Below are 18,090 nucleotides of genomic sequence, written 5' to 3'. Positions count from 1 at the left end.
TTTCACATCTAGTTGTTCCTTTGAAAAACATTAATTGTGGAAGACTTTAATATTTATTTTGATAAGTTAGAAGGTCCTCTGAAAATAGCAGGTGTGTCCATCTTAGATTCAGTAGATGTTAATCATAACGTAATTAGACCCACTTATAATGGAGGTCACACTCTTGATCTCATTCTAACTTCGCACTAAATATAGAAAATATAGTCACACCTCCACAGTCAGAAGCTATCACAGACGCAAACTGAGGTCTCACATCAGAAAGCAACCTCACGCAACATTGACAGGGAACTGTTCATCCTCTTTATTTAAGTGGGCATCCCCAAGGACATCCTCAAGGACCAAGGTATGTCTTTTGTCTCTAGACAAATGGTGGATCTGTGTCAGTTGTTGTAGGTTGAACATCTGAAACATGTCTGTCTACAACCACCAGATGGACAGCTTGATGGAGAGTTTCAACCAGACACAAAAACAGACACAAGCGGGTGGTAGATGAGGAACGGAGGACCTGGGACCTCCTCCTTCCCTACATCCTTTTTGCCGTCCGAGAGGCACCACAAGCCTCCACTGGATTTCCACATGATCCTCCACATGGTCCTCGAGAGGGAAGAACCAGTAAACTGAATGGGTGAATAATAATTCATATGGTGTATTTTATCCTCAATGCCTATATATACAAGTTATGACTTTAAAGGATTGTCAGTTATGTCAGTGGTATTAAATTTATCCACATTATCAACAGTTAAAAAGTTAAAAGTTATTGATTGCTTTCACACGTCCATCTTCACACCTCCTCCGTTTCTTCACAGCTGAATTTGCACCACTGCATTAAAATAGAAAATAAACCACATCCTCAAACTGCTCTCTGCTCTCAGGCCCCTAAGAGTGTCACTGCTCTGTCTGTGGACAGGACTAATGAGAAGTGTTTGTTTCTGCACAATTATTGCCCTTATTTTTAACATGGAGATAATAATTAGTCATGTTTAGTAAATCAGGATTTGTGATTATTTTTTTGAAAATGTGCTGTGCATTAGTTTGGTATTAAAGAGTTAGTGAGGCTGCATGGCGGGGCAGCAGAAGAGAGACAAACAGGCAGGGGCAAGAGCTCCTCTGCCTCCTGGAGATTCAGTGAGAGTATCATGGAGCAGGTGCAGGGCAGAAAGTTCACTCCACTACCCTTAGGCCAAAAGTGCACTGAATAAAAAAACATTGTTTTTGCACTCCACCCAGCCTCCTGCATGCAGCATATCTCAAACAGCCACTCTTTAAGCAGAATCTCAGAATGTACAAAACATGGAACTTTGAGTCAGATAGACCACAACAGCAGAAGATCACTCCTCAAGATTCAAGATTCAAGAAGCTTTATTGTCATTTCAAGCACATATAGCTGACGCAGTACATAGTGAAATGAAACAACATTTCTCCAGGACCTGGTGCTACATAAACATACAACAACAAAGAGTTCAACACAAAACAACAAACACCACAGAGCTAGGACAGAAGTTTGTCTTAGCCACGTAAAGTGCACAGTGTGCAGCTAGGTGCAAACAGAGCATAGACAAGACAGTGCAAAAGACAATAAATACAAGAAAGACAACACAAAAGAACACAGGACACTTAGCGCCGAAAAGAAAGAAAAGAACATGTGTAATGGAATGTAAGTGAAATAAAATAAGATAAAATGAAATGATGTAAAAAAAAATATTGTGCAAAAATACAACAGCAAATAGAAATAAACATAAATACAACTATAGCAGCAGATGACAGGTGGAGGTAGTGCAATAAGTAATGAACAATATAAATTATGTGTGTGTGTGTGTGTGTGTGTGTGTGTGTGTGTGTGTGTGTAGAACAGTTCAGTCCTGAGTGTGTGTGTGTGTGTGTGTGCATCCACACAGTCAAGAAAGAGAGTGATGTGTGTGAGAGACAGAGAGTTGTATACAGTTCAGTCCTGAGTGTGTGTGTGTGTGTAGAACAGTTGAGTCCTGAGTGTGTGTGTGTGTGTGTGTGTGTGTGAGAGAGTGTAGAACAGTTCAGTCCTGAGTGTGTGTGTGTGTGTGTGTGTGTGAGAGTATAGAACAGTTCAGTCCTGAGTGTGTGTGTGTGTGTGTGTGTGTGTGTGAGAGAGAGTGTAGAACAGTTCAGTCCTGGGTGTGTGTGTGTGAGAGAGTGTAGAACAGTTCAGTCCTAAGTGTGTGTGTGTGAGAGAGTGTAGAACAGTTCAGTCCTAAGTGTGTGTGTGTGTGTGAGAGAGAGTGTAGAACAGTTCAGTCCTGAGTGTGTGTGTGTGTGTGTGTGTGTGAGAGAGTGTAGAACAGTTCAGTCCTAAGTGTGTGTGAGAGAGAGAGTATAGAACAGTTCAGTCCTGAGTGTGTGTGTGTGAGAGAGTGTAGAACAGTTCAGTCCTGAGTGTGTGTGTGTGTGTGTGTGTGTGTGTGTGTGTGTGAGAGTGTAGAACAGTTCAGTCCTAAGTGTGTGTGTGAGAGAGTGTAGAACAGTTCAGTCCTGAGTGTGTGTGTGTGAGAGAGTGTAGAACAGTTCAGTCCTGAGTGTGTGTGTGTGTGTGAGAGAGTGTAGAACAGTTCAGTCCTGAGTGTGTGTGTGTGAGAGAGTGTAGAACAGTTCAGTCCTAAGTGTGTGTGTGTGAGAGAGTGTAGAACAGTTCAGTCCTGAGTGTGTGTGTGTGAGAGAGTGTAGAACAGTTCAGTCCTGAGTGTGTGTGTGTGAGAGAGTGTAGAACAGTTCAGTCCTAAGTGTGTGTGTGTGAGAGAGTGTAGAACAGTTCAGTCCTGAGTGTGTGTGTGTGAGAGAGTGTAGAACAGTTCAGTCCTGAGTGTGTGTGTGTGAGAGAGTGTAGAACAGTTCAGTCCTGGGTGTGTGTGTGTGAGAGTGTAGAACAGTTCAGTCCTAAGTGTGTGTGTGTGAGAGAGTGTAGAACAGTTCAGTCCTGGGTTTGTGTGTGTGAGAGAGTGTAGAACAGTTCAGTCCTGGGTTTGTGTGTGTGAGAGTGTAGAACAGTTCAGTCCTGGGTGTTGAGGACCCTGATGGCTTGAGGAAAGAAACTGTTACACAGTCTGGTTGTGAGGGTCCGAATGGTCCGGTACCTCTTTCCAGATGGCAGGAGGGTGAAGAGTGTGTGTGAGGGGTGTGTAAGAGTGTGTGTGAGGGGTGTGTGGGGTGTGTAAGAGTGTGTGTGAGGGGTGTGTGGGGTGTGTAAGAGTGTGTGTGAGGGGTGTGTGGGGTCAGCCACAATGCTGTTAGCTTTGCAGATGCAGCGTGCAGTGTAAATGTCTGTGATAGAGGGAAGAGAAACTCTTATTATCTTTTCAGCTGTCCTCACTATCTGCTGAAGGGTCTTGCGATCCAAGACGATGCAGTTCCCAAACCAGGCAGTGATGCAGCTGCTCAGGACGCTCTCAAATTGGTGCTCTTGATGATCTCCACCAAGGATCCTGTCAGACAAGGAAAGGAATCCAAGCCCAGAGTGGACACAGACTCACCCAAACTGACAATTTGAAAACTCGACATCTGGTCTAATGCATCTGGATTTTTACTGCATGATGCAGGTGGTAGGCTCCGAATTTATCATAAAAATCTTGAATGCATGCAACATGCAAATATTTTCATCTTGAAAAGTCAGTTAGTGCTTTAACACATGCAGCTTCACACCTCCTCCCCTTCCTCACTGCTGAACAGAGAAAAAAGAAGCTAGACCACAACTGCCAACTTGTTTCTGTCCTCAGGCCTCTAAAACTGTCACTGCCCTGTGTGTGTCAGAGTATAAGGTTAATGAGAAGTGTTTATTTCTGCATAATTCTTTGATAAATTTGCCTCAAATTAGTAAATAAAACTAGACAATAGTTTGGTATTAGTGTGAATTAGTGTGAATTAGTTTGTGAGGCTGCAGGACAGGGCGTAAGGAGAGAGCCAATCAGGCAGTGGCAAGAGCTCCTCACCCTCCTTGAGCTTCCGGGTGAATATCATGGGGCTCAGCATGTTTGGAACTTCTGCACGTTTAGCATGTTTCACCACTGCATGCTAGCACCTCTGCGCCTCCATTAACCTTCCATCCCTCCACTGTCCTTTACCCTGCACTGAATAAAAGAAGACTTTTTTTCACTCCACCCAGCCTCCTGAATGCAGCATATCTCAAACAGCCAGTCTTTAAGCAGAATCTCAGATTGCTCAAAACTTGGAACTTTGAGGCAGATAGACCACAACAGCAGAAGATCACTCCTGTCAGACAAGAAAAGGAATACAAGCCTAAAGAAGACTTGCCCAAACCGTCCTTTTAAAACCTGGACATCTGGTCTAATGCATCTTGATTTTTACTGCATGATGCAGGTGATAGACTCAGAATTTGTCATCAACAATATTTATGCATGCAACAAGCAAATATTTTCAGCTTGAGAAGTCAGTTATTGTTTTAACACATCCAGCTTCACACCTCCTCCCTTCTTTACTGTTGAACAGATCAAAAAAGAAGCTAAACCACAACCGCCAATCTCTGGCCTCTAAAGCTGTCACTGCCCTGTGTGTGTCAGTATAAAAGGCTAATTAGAAGTGTTTATTCTGCAGAATTCTTTGATAAATTTGACCCAAATAAGTGAATAAAACTAAACAACAGTGTGTATTAGAATGACATTATCACACTGAGGTGCTTCACAGTACAGACCATAATAGTGACAAACATATTACTGTAGGTTATAAAGTATATTCTCCAGTATAAGCTCTAGAGTTCCTGCAACCATAACCAGCATTAAAAGTTTCCTGAAGTGGATCACAGAACAGTGCTATCTTCTCATGTGAGGAACATCACTAGTGTTCCAGAGCAAACCTGATCACCCCAATATATTCTTTTTACAATTTCTTTTTAACACAACCTCTAACACTATCACTGTGTGTACTGTGTGTACAGGACTAATGAGAAGTGCTTGTTTCTGCATAAAAATATTGTTCTTATTTTTCACATGGAAATAATAATTACTGATCATTTGTAATTCATGGCTTGTGATTCATTTTTTTAAAAAATGTTCTGTGCATTAGTTTAGTATTAAGGTGTATTATAGTGAACATCTCTGTACAGACCATAATAGTAACAAAAATGGAAATGTAGGTTATAAGACATTTTCTCTGAATTTTTAGTTAATGTTCACATGGTTTTGTTTAAACCTTTCTATATAGTGAAGACCATGCCCACACCGCTGCCCACAAGCAGCAGAAAAATGCTCCTCTCTACTGCATGAGTGCTGAAAGAACAGAACAATTTCAACAGCCTCACTGAGGAAAGCAGGAGTTAGCGAGGCTGCAGGACAGGGTGGCAGAAGAGAGCCAAACAGGCAGCCAGTCAGGCAGCAAGAGCTTCTTCTCCTGTTGGAGCTACAGTGAGAATATCATGGGGCTTATCATGCTCGGGCGGTCAAGTTCTATTTTTGCCTGCATGCTAGCACCTCTGCTCCTCAATGTGCCTTCTATCCCTCCGCTGCCCTTTACCCAAAAGTGCACTGAATAAAAGACCACTTTTTTTGCCTTCCACCCAGCCTCCTGAATGCAGCATATGTCATACAGCCTCTTTAAGAAGAATCTCAGAATGCACAAAACATGGAACTTTGAGGCGATTTGACTACAACAGCAGAAGATCACTCCTGTCAGACAGGAAAAGGAATCCAAGCCCAAAGTGGACACAGGCTCACCCAAACTGACCATTTGAATACTGGACATCTAGTCTAATGCATCTTGATTTTTACTGCATGATGCAGGTGGCAGCCTCAGAATTTGTCATAAACAACTGTGTAGAAGAGGCAATCTGAAAGAGATTAGTGACTGTAAAGTGGTAGTGGGAGAGAGTGTAGCCAGACAGCATAGGATGGTGGTGTGTAGGATGACTTTGATGGTCTGTAAGAAGAAGAGGTCAAAGATAGAGATAGAGAAGAAAACCAAGTGGTGGAAGCTGAAAAAGGAGGAATGTTGTGAGGAATTTAGACAGAAGTTGAGGCAGGCTCTGGGTGGTCAGGTAGTGCTGCCAGATGACTGGGAAACTACAGAAGTGATCAGGGAGACAGGAAGAAAGATGCTGGGTGTGTCATCTGGAAGGAGGAAAGAAGATAAGGAGACTTGGTGGTGGAATGAGGAAGTTCAGGATAGTATTCAGAGGAAGAGAATAGACAGGTATACAAGTTACAGCGCAGCGTGAAGAGGGAGGTGTCTAAGGCCAAGCAGAAGGCGTATGATGAGTTGTACACTAGGTTAGACACTAGAGAAGGAGAGAAGGACTTGTACAGGTTAGCTAGGCAGAAGGATCGAGATGTGAAGGATGTGCAGCAAGTTAGAGTTATTAAGGATAGAGATGGAAAGGTGCTCATAAGTGAGGAGAGTGTACAGAGGAGATGGAAGGAGTACTTTAAGAGCTGATGAATGAGTAAAATGAGATTGAAAAAAGAGTAGAAGGGGTGAACTCTGTGGAACAGAAAGTAGATAAGATTAGAAAGGATGAAGTCAGGAAGGCTTTGAAGAGGATAAAAAGTGGAAAGGCAGTTGGTCCTGACGACATCCAGGTGGAGGTCTGGAAGTGTCTAGGAGAGGCAGCAGTGGAATTGCTAGTGCCAAGCAGGAGGCAAAGAGGAATTCAAAGAGGAGGTATATGGATGTAATAAACGAGGATATAAAGCTAGTGGGTGCAAGTGTTGAGGATGCAGAAGATAGGGATAGGTGGAGAGAGATGATTCGCTGTGGCGACCCCTGAAGGGAAAAGCCGAAAGAAGAAGAACTGGACAAGATGTCATAAACATATTGAATGCATGCAACATGCAAATATTTTCATCTTGAAAAGTCAGTTATTGCTTTAACACATCCAGCTTCACACCTCCTCCCCTTCTTCACTGCTGAACAGAGAAAAAGAAGCTAAACCACAACTGTCACTGCCCTGTGTGTGTCAGTGTAAAAGGCTAATGAGAAGTGTTAATTTTTGAATAATTCTTTGATAAATTTGACCCAAATAAGTGAATAAGACTAGACAATAGTTTGACGTTAGTGTGTATTAGAATGAACTTATTACACTGAGATGCTTCACAGTACAGACCATAACAAAAATGTTACCTTAACCAGTATAAAATGTTTCCTGAAGTTGATCACAGCACAGCACCTTCTTCTCATGTGAGGAACATCACTAGTGGTCCAGAGCAAACCTGAGCACCCCAATATATTCTTTTTACACTTTCTTTTTAGAGATAACACAACCTGCTGCACCAGCATTCCCAACTTAAATTCATTCTATAGGCGAGTACTGCAGCTTCTGACCAGGAAAAAGTTTCTGAGGATGATGAGTAGCAAAAATGACGAAACCTGAATTTTTAAATAAGACTCATTATTCATATTGTGTATTCTTTTGTAATAGTATCATAGTATCCTTATTGCCCATATATAATATAACCAGTAATGATAATAGTATAGTGTTCCAGTAATAGGATAATAGATAATAATAACCCTAATAAAGTGGCCAGTGAGGGTATGATCAGAAATATTATCACACTGAATAACTGGTTTGTCTCCAGCTGACTCTGCTGTGTCTCTGACTGTAAATGGTGATTTTCAGTGTGTCTTTAAAGATTTCAGTGATGTCAGTGGAGTTAAATTTAAGCACATTATCAGAAGTTAAAAGTTAACGACTGCTTTCACACGTACATCTTCACACTTCACCTCCCTCACCCCCCAGACACCCTTCTTCACAGGTGAATTTGCACCAGTGACCTGCTCTCTGCCCTCTCAGGCCTCCAGTGGTGGGCCGTGCATTTCACACCTAGGCCTTCACTGGTGTCCTTCCTGAATTAATCCACCTCTATACCATCATTATGACGCTACGACAATAGATACTATTCAATCATTAAATAGCAAAGTAAAAAAGAAATTAGGCTACAGTATTTCACACCTCACAAGGAATAGTCCATTTTATTACAGTCTACCTTGAAAATGCATTTGTAAGGATGTCTGTGACCAAATCAATTTCTTCTCCTCTGTCAGCCATTGTGAGTTAAAATATATATACTTTATTTAGTTTGTGCGGTTCACTGCCTCTGACTACTCCAGTTATCCAATCAAAGGACGGGAAATTGCTGACGTAATCGTATGCCTGCTAGATGGCCCCAGTGACGCCAACTCGAAATCTTATTGGTTAATGTAACAATTTCATTGCCACTTATTTTAAGCTCCGGGCGCCTGCACTATTGATTCTGAAGGCCTTAAGGCAGATTTCTTTCACTCTGGCAACACATGATGTCAGCCACTGGCTGAAATATGATCGGATAAATACTCTTATCATAAATATACACTACTGGGAGCAGCACAACGAGAGAAAAGCTATGAAATGTAGAGAATAGAATATCGGGAATAATTTAATACACATTCATGGAAAAATATATTAAATATATTAAAATGCAAGTCAGTGATTCAGATCACTGCTGTTTAGGCCAGTAGAGAAGGCCTCGCTGACCCTGACGGCCCACCGCAGGCCTCTAACACTATCAATCAATCAGGTGGCAGCAAGCGCTCCTCACCCTCGTGGAGCTCAGGTTGAGTATCATGGGGCATGTTCAGGGCAGTAAGTTAAGTTCTGTCTTTGTCCTTCTGGAACCTTCCGCTTCACTACCACATGCTAGTACCTCTGCTCCTCAAAAGAGCACTGAATAAAAGAATCTCAGAATGCAGAAAATATGGAACTTTGGATAGACCACAACCGCAGAAGATCACTGCTGTCAGACAAGAAAAGGAAGCAAAGCCCAGACTGGACACAGCCTCACACAAATTGACAATTTGAAAACTGGACAATGGGTCTAATGCATCTTAATTTTTACTGCATGATGCAGGTTATAGGCTCAGAAATAAGCATCACATCAACAACTTAAATGCATGCAATGTGCAAATATTTTCATCTTAAAAGGTCACTGAGATGCCTCAAAGTTTCACATGTTAATGTCCCCAGGACAGACTTCAGATTCATTAACCATAAATAAAATGAAATGAACCCTGAAGATTGTTTAATGATTATATGAGTTGATCACAGCACAGCTCGCATGTTTTTAGGTTCTTCTCATTTTGGGGAGCATCACTAGTAGTCCTGAGCAAACCTGAGCACCGCAATATGTTCTTTTTACAATTTTTCTAAAGATAACTTATAAATTCATTATCATTAATTGTATAAACAATATTCCTGGCATAGACGACCACTGTAGCTTCCTATCTGAAAAATTGCTTCACATGATGATGAATAGCAAAAAGTATGAAATCTCCTAACCTTTTAAATAAGAATATTTATTTATATCCCAGTAACAGTGATAGTATAGCGTTCCTAATAAAATGGCCAGTGATGGCATCTTCTTACATCTTATCACTCTGAATAGTTGTTTTGTCTCCAACTGACTGCTTTTGACTTTAAAAGAGTTTGATGATGTCAGTGGAGTTAAATCTATCTGTTATCAACATTTAAAAGTTAGTTGTTGCTTTCACACGTCCATCTTCACACCTCCTCCTCTGTTTCACAGCTGAAATCGCATGACTAAATGAAAATAGAAAATAAACCACATCCGCTCCCTGCTGTCTTTTCTCAGGCCTCTAACATGGTCACTGCTCTGTGTGTACAGGACTAATGAGAAGAGTTTGTTTCTGCACAATTATTGCCCTTATTTTTAACATAAAAATAATAAAGATTTGTGATTATTTTTTAAAAATGGTCTGGTCATTAGTTTGGAATTAGTGTGTATTAGATTGAACAGGTTTTCCTGCACAGACTATAATAGTAATAAAAATGGAAATGTAGGTTATAACGCATTTTCTCTAGTCTAGTTAAAGCTAACATGGTTTTGTTAAAACCTTTCTGTATACAGCAAACACCAGCAGAAGATGACCATCAGGTACAGATTCCAACAATACACAATACACCTGAGCAGTCATGCTGAAGTACACACAATGTCCTAATCACACAATAAGATCATCACTCAGGACATTCAGACTGCAGATGAACAACTTTATACCCCACCACTCACTCTAATGAAGACACAAAGAGAACATTTACTCACAGAGCATCACAGAGAGTGGACTGAGCTCCATCCTGTCCCTCTAATGACTGACTGACTGACAGAGCAGAGGTGTGAGTTAAAGTCTTAATACTATTTTAGTACATGCTGACTCTGTATCTGTTCTTCCTTCCTCTTTCCAGGAAATCTAAATATGCAAACATACAAATGAGGAAACTGACAGTAGAGGAGATTCACTGATCTCATCATTAAGATAAAAAAAAATTCTCTTAGACATCTGCATTAGAGACAAAGAGCTGTGTGTTTTCTCCGCATGCTAAGCAGAAAAACATACAAAATTTAAAGGTAAAACCCTGTGTTAGGAAACCCAAGTGAATTTGATGTGATCAGGAGAAAATCTGAGCTCAGGAATGAACCAGGGACACTGGAACTGTGAGACAGCACTGTGACACTCTTATGAAGTCAGTCTTAATCAGTCAGAGCTTTAGTGTTAATGTAATCCCATGGTCATGCTTTCCTGCTCTCTTACTGGTCACTACCATTATTGTGGTTATTATTCTGCTAAAAGCCTTTAAGCACAAATGTACATTTAATGCAGACTTTTCTCAGGCAGCGATTTATTTGAACAATTTAGTACGATTTATCACAATAAAATATACATCTCCTAAGCCTAGTGACTAATGTTACTAGGTCAAATCTGTGGCTGCTTTATTAATGCTTAAATTATAATTACTCTCTATTGAGTTTTTTTCTTCATTCTGAAAATGTTTGAGCTGTATGATCATTTATGATTCATTAGCAATTCTACAGAAAACCCAAGTGTAACTAATTTCAGTTAAAATATTGTCCTGATGCAGAGAGGACAAGACTGTGATGAATATGGATGAGTACACATGTACATTTGTGATCCTTATCTAATGATAAAAGGTGGAGAGGGTGTAAAGCGGTTCTAAACGAGCTGCTAGATTTATGTTATTGACTTTCAATTGTTCTTTATGCAGTAAATCACTAAACAGTAGATTAAAGCACCAATCAAGTGGTAAAGCATCAAACCAAAAAAGTTGAGAGGTTATGTCATTATTAATGTTGCCTTGTCCCACTAAAATCTATGCTTATGAGAGCAATGGCCTTAGAGGAGCTCTGAAGAATTTCCCTGTGAACTGCAACAACAACCACAAGTTAAAAAGAAATGTGGGCGTGTCTTCAAACATATGTTGATAGAATTGTAACACCCTCAGTCACACCTCCCCCTCTTCACCATCAGAGGGAAACCTCACCCAAATACTGACACTTCCAGGTCACTCAGTTCACTTCCTGGTTTTAAGTCATTTAAGCCATGCATATGCTAAGTGTGAAGTTCTCCTGTGTTATCAAGCCTTGTTTCATTGTTCTTGTTTGCTTTCCATGGTTATGACCTAGTTTTTCTGTTTCCTGGTTTTGTGCTTTTTGGATTTCTGTATTGGATTTCTGTCTGCTACGTTAATTGCTGTTTTCTGCTCATTTGAACCCTGCCTGTTTCTGCTTTCTGCCTCTGCCTCCCATATTGGATTATTTGTTAATGTTCTCCATTAAAATCTACACATGGAGTCTTCGATGCCTGTCTCAGTGTATGTGTTACAAGAATAATGTTCTTCCAGCTCATGTACATCGATTTACTTTCAGAGATTTTGTGAATGCATAATATCTCTATTCCACTTCCAATGCTTTATTAAAATAGGTATTGTGCATGCATGAAACTTTAATACAAACATTATTTAAGCCACAAACAAAGTCATATCAGGACATTTATGAACACAGTGAGATGAGTTACAAAGCATCAGGTCATATATATATATATAAAATATAAATAAATAAAATTTGCAAAAGCAACATGAAATTTAAAAAGACAAAAAAAGGAAATAATTCTTCATCTCAGTTAACTTTACTTTCATCTTAATTCGTTCATCAGTGAAGTTTTGTACATCAACAAGATTAACTTACTTTCTGTTAGAAAACAGTGACGGCCTTACAGACTTCACTCACGTTTCCACAAACCAACCAAAAGCACTGAAGTGTAAGTATATGAGAAAAATAAAAATAAACATTTTTATTAAAATATGTAAATGAGCCACAAACATAAATTAATGTACTTTCAGTGGAATTAGTATATGAGTAACAGAAAAATCTGTATTTTAGACTCCGTATCTGACCTTATTTTTCTTGTATTTGTATAGCATGTATCCAGGTGAAAGTGCATTAATACAATTATATTTACTATAAATTATATATTTATAAATGTTTTAAAATATGCCACATGTATATATACAGAATGAGTATAAAAAGAGTAAAAAATTGCATATAGGCTGTACTGCTGTGTAGAGGAAGGGGATGAGTAGACTCTACTGCTGTGTAGAGGAAGGGGATGAGTAGACTCTACTGCTGTGTAGAGGAAGGGGATGAGTAGACTCTACTGCTGTGTACACGAAGTGGATGAGTAGACTCTACTGCTGTGTACACGAAGGGGATGAGTAGACTCTACTGCTGTGTACAGGAAGGGGATGAGTAGACTCTACTGCTGTGTACAGGAAGGGGATGAGTAGACTCTACTGCTGTGTATTGGAAGGGGATGAGTAGACTCTACTGCTGTGTACAGGAAGGGGATGAGTAGACTCTACTGCTGTGTACAGGAAGGGGATGAGTAGACTCTACTGCTGTGTATAGGAAGGGGATGAGTAGACTCTACTGCTGTGTACAGGAAGGGGATGAGTAGACTCTACTGCTGTGTACAGGAAGGGGATGAGTAGACTCTACTGCTGTGTACAGGAAGGGGATGAGTAGACTCTACTGCTGTGTACAGGAAGGGGATGAGGAAACTCTACTGCTGTGTACAGGAAGGGGATGAGGAGACTCTACTGCTGTGTACAGGAAGGGGATGAGGAGACTCTACTGCTGTGTACAGGAAGGGGATGAGTAGACTCTACTGCTGTGTACAGGAAGGGGATGAGTAGACTCTACTGCTGTGTACAGGAAGGGGATGAGGAGACTCTACTGCTGTGTACAGGAAGGGGATGAGTAGACTCTACTGCTGTGTACAGGAAGGGGATGAGGAGACTCTACTGCTGTGTACAGGAAGGGGATGAGGAGACTCTACTGCTGTGTACAGGAAGGGGATGAGTAGACTCTACTGCTGTGTACAGGAAGGGGATGAGGAAACTCTACTGCTGTGTACAGGAAGGGGATGAGGAGACTCTACTGCTGTGTACAGGAAGGGGATGAGGAGACTCTACTGCTGTGTACAGGAAGGGGATGAGTAGACTCTACTGCTGTGTACAGGAAGGGGATGAGGAAACTCTACTGCTGTGTACAGGAAGGGGATGAGGAGACTCTACTGCTGTGTACAGGAAGGGGATGAGGAGACTCTGCTGCTGTGTACAGGAAGGGGATGAGTAGACTCTACTGCTGTGTACAGGAAGGGGATGAGGAAACTCTACTGCTGTGTACAGGAAGGGGATGAGTAGACTCTGCTGCTGTGTACAGGAAGGGGATGAGTAGACTCTGCTGCTGTGTACAGGAAGGGGATGAGTAGACTCTACTGCTGTGTACAGGAAGGGGAGGAGTAGACTGTACTTTCTGAGGAAGATCAGATGCTTTAATGTTTGCAGTAAGATGTTGGAGATCTTCTACCAGTCTGATGTTGTGAGTGCTGTCTTCTTTGCAGCATTATGCTGGGGAGGCAGCATCAGAGCCGGAGAAGCAAGGAAGCTGAACACACTGATAAAGAAGACTGGCTCTGTACTGGGATGCTCCCTCAACTGTTTTGATGTGATCGTGGAAAAGAAGACACTAAACAAACTAATATCCATCCTGGACAATGCATCACATCCCCTCCATGACTTATTGGTCAAACAGCTGCAGCAAGGACCGGTACAGGAGAATAGTTCATCACTGTACCAGGATGTTATTGTGTCTGTTCCTTAAATAAGTGCATTGGGCTTCTGTTGGTGGGATTCTGTTTACTGCACTGCTGCTAATCACTATATAATTACACTTATTGTGTATGATCATATCTACTTTGCTGCATATCTGTTATTAATACTTGCACTGGTGTATACAGTTATATTTATTTTATTTATATTAATATTTATAATATTATAGAATGCATTTATTTTATTATTCATAATGATTTCTTAATGCATATGCTATTCTTTGGCTGCTGTAATTTGTGAATTTTCCTTTTAGATTATTATAACGTATTATTATTATTATTATCTATCTATCTATCTATCTATCTATCTATCTATCTATCTATCTATCTATCTATCTATCTATCTATAGGTTTTCCTTCTATCTGTTTGATAACTGTAGCTTTATCAGAACAGACACATGGCTCACTGCAGAGAGAAAGAAAGAGACAATAAATACATTTATAAATCCATTTCTCCTGATATTACTGTCACTGATGTTACAAACTAGTTAACTTGTTAACTGTGGCAATTAAAATGTACAAGTCATCCCTTGAAGTGTTGGACATTTTCATGAGCAATAATTAATAATGGCTGCTATAGTAATTATACACCTTTCATTCATGTTATAATTTCACCTTTATCTATCAAGTACAATACAAATTTACCATTATCACTTCTTAAAATTATCACCAATTTATAATCCTTGTGTGCAATACTACAGTTCAACACTATTATTTGTACAGTATTTGTATTTATTTATTCTATTTTATGGTTTATATAATGGTGTATATATTTCTTTCTTTCTCTCTTATATTTTTATTAAAGCAACTGTAACATGGCAAAGGAATTTCCCCCTGGGATTAATAAAGTTCTTTGAATCTTGAATCAGTGACCAAGGCAACAAATCAGTTAAGTTATTTCCTTTGTCAGTATTTTGTATGTTCGTAGTTAACTATGCCTTAACTGTTCATGTAGACTGAGATGATGGAAAATGATCTAGACAAATTCCAAATGAACATGGATGAACTCTTACAGATTCTGTGAGGTGGATTTTGTCTACATGGATACTGTAACTGCTAGATAACAAAATCTCCCTAATGCAGCTTTTAAAACCTTTCTTACTTCATGGTGTTTGGCTTGTCTTCTAGAATTCATGCTGTAAATATCATGAGTCTTACCTCCATGTTGTGCTTCACCGCTGAGTAGACAGTATCATCAGTCACACTGGCCTTTTCTAGTGGAAATCAGATATCATGAATTAATTTACTGATATATTTCAATGGATCTAAATTATTAAACAGAAAATGATAAACAATTAAAATACATTAGACTACAGCAGTGTTTAATTCAGAAGGTGTTGATTAATTTTCTATAACCGCAGCTCTGACAGAAGTGCAGCTATAAATCACAGGTCTACATAAATGTGCTCATTCTAATAGATTACAATTTCTTTAGTGGGATATGTTGTTATTATTCAAAAGCATGTAATATGGACTCTTAAGCATGCAATATGGACTTTTGTGTAATTAGTTTATTTAACATTTAACAAGGACTGTTAGTGTCAGCTCTGTGTTAAGTTTAAGACATTTTCTGACATTTCCAAGCCAGAGGACTTTATGCTCTACAGCAGGACAGATAGCAGATTTGGTCCTATTCACTTTAAGTAGCTGGTAAGGGAATGACTGTTTATACTGTACATGCTGTAACATTAAATAAGGAAGCTGCTGTGGTTGAACACTTAGGGATGTGCTGTAATGGGAAATCACCTTCAGTGTAAGAACTCTGAAGCTGTAACTCTGCTTCATCACACCACACTGTCACTGATTATTTTCCTACACCAGCATTCATTACATAAATCAAGAGAACTGTGCAAGTAATCTCTGACATGAAATACACCTTTTTGCTAATTATGCTTTACCTTTCTTTCTCTTTGCTTTATTCATTGGTTTTATTTGGATCTCAGCATAAGTCACATCAGCATCAGCTCCTGCAGTAGAAGAGAACAAAACCATCCAATGATCTTTACCTTTTTTATACATCAGTTATAACTTAACATCAGTCATTATCAGTCTCTAGATTATCACCTCAGATGCTTGGATGCAGTTTGTTAATATAACAAATGATATGCTGAAGACTTCAAGTGTTATTTGCTAACTTTAGTTATTAATAAATTTAACGTTGAATCATTAAAAATACTCTACCATTGTTCCTGTTTGTCTTCTTTTTCTTTTTCACCTGTGTGTAAGTGGCATCATTGCTCTCAGCTGCAGCTTCACCTGAACACAGCACAGTGTGTTAATCTCTACAAGACACTTCTGTACTTTATTGTTTAGAGTTAATCTATTGTTAAATGACATAATTAAGGAGGAAATGTCGGAAATGAAATAAAGCTACCTGTTCTGTTATTATATAATACATAACATAGCTAAAGCAGTTATCTGACCTTTTTTTCTGTTGCAGGAACATAGCAGGATCATTAAGATCAGTAAAGTGATGAACACAAATCCCAAACCCACAACCAGTCCTACTGTTACAACACTGGATCCACCACTGGAACTAGAACCTGAGATGGAGGAGAGAAAAAGAGCAGAATATCAGCAATTAAACATAGAATATATAATATTAAAAACTTATATTTTATTTTATATTATTCTATTTTTAAATAATTTCTCACATCTGACTGAGATCCAGCTTTTGGGTGACTCTCCTCTCTCTGGGTGTTTACAGTGGAAGAAACCTTCATCTGACTTTGAGACAGTTTGGATGATCATCTCTCCTGTAGTCTGGTTCTGGAGAACTGATCCATCTTTATAGAAATCAGCTCGGAGGTTTGAGGGATTTGGGTTGTGATATAAACAGCGTAGAGTCAGAGGATGTCCCTCAGTCACAGGATGGACAGGACTCTCCAGGATCACATCACCATCTAGAACACAGAAAATCACAAACAAGGAAATCCACACACTATGATGTGTCTGTAGATAATAAATAAAAGTTCTCTAATTTATCTGTATATAACTTAAAACCCTCTAAACCTGTGGATTCTGCAGGTATTTAATTCAAGTCTGTAGAAAACTGCCTACACTAGCTCATGAGAAAACATTCAACTGAATTATGGATTCATCAGTACAGATATACATGATTGAGTATTGATTCAATTCCATTTACTGGTACAAGTAAAACTAATGTCTACTACTAACATACATGTATTCATACTCAGAACATTTTTCTTTTCCTTTAACATTAAACACACTACATGAAGACTCACCATGCACTGTGATGTTGACAGGATTACTGTTTTCTCCAGATTCAGACTCACACCAGTAAACTCCAGTGTAGGATGTGGAGAGGAAGCTGATGTTACATGTAGATCCTGTAACTGATCCCCAGTGTGAACAATCTAACACTCTCTCACTGTGTGTGTATCGTCTCACTGTCCATCCAGTAGAGTTACTCTGGTCCTCACAGCTCATTGAGAGAGAGTCATTAGTAAAGTGTTGAGTTCTGCTGGGATTGATGATCAGAGAGACTGGAGGAGATTTACCTTAAACACAGAAAAGAGCCATGTAAATGACAAATAAAGAGAAAATAGAACATCCTAAAAATATTCCTCTACCAGCACTGAGGACTATTTAACTGATGCATACATAAAATAAATGCTGCATTAATCTGATCCTATATTCACACTTTTCTATTCTACACTTCAACACAACAGTTAATTTTCCTCACCAGTGATCCATAGTGGCTGTGGATTGCTGTACTGTGAGTGAAAGGCTGGTTCTCCTCTCTCTCCTCTGCACATATAAACTCCTGTGTGATTAAGAGCAGCAGGACTGAGAGTGTATTTGCCTCCAGATCCTCTGCTGCTGTCTGAGAGGAGCTCCACATACACGCTATAGACACCATTATTATTTATTCCAGTTAAGCCGTCTCTGTAGGGAACAACTGTGTACCAGCTGAATGTCCAGTCTGTAGAGGAGTCTGTAACCTCACAGCTTAGGGTCACTGAGTCTCCTTCAGTCAGCCAGCTCTGTGGAGATACACTCAGTACTGCCTGTGGTCTCTCTGTTAATCAGGAAGTACAAGATGATTTTTTCTAGATTCATTTGATACACAGTAAGAAGCTT

At 39.6% G+C, this 18,090-nt stretch overlaps 1 protein-coding gene across 1 annotated transcript in view; it reads right to left on the bottom strand.

Moving 5' to 3' along the window:
- The window catches only part of LOC131356325 (Fc receptor-like protein 5), a 148,281-nt gene that overhangs the window by 115,344 nt on the left and 14,847 nt on the right, over nucleotides 1-18,090 (bottom strand). Inside the window, exons 4-6 of the mRNA XM_058395230.1 lie at nucleotides 17,693-18,028; nucleotides 17,232-17,507; nucleotides 16,641-16,889 (exon numbers count right to left, since the gene is read on the bottom strand). Coding sequence (XP_058251213.1) covers nucleotides 16,641-16,889; nucleotides 17,232-17,507; nucleotides 17,693-18,028 — 861 coding nt within the window. The remainder of the gene's footprint in view (nucleotides 1-16,640; nucleotides 16,890-17,231; nucleotides 17,508-17,692; nucleotides 18,029-18,090) is intronic.

Source organism: Hemibagrus wyckioides, linkage group LG07, assembly GCF_019097595.1.
Source record: "Hemibagrus wyckioides isolate EC202008001 linkage group LG07, SWU_Hwy_1.0, whole genome shotgun sequence".
In the NCBI taxonomy this organism is placed as follows: domain Eukaryota; kingdom Metazoa; phylum Chordata; class Actinopteri; order Siluriformes; family Bagridae; genus Hemibagrus; species Hemibagrus wyckioides.
Note: the sequence above shows the minus strand (reverse complement) of the source record. Positions and strands in the feature narration are given on the sequence as shown.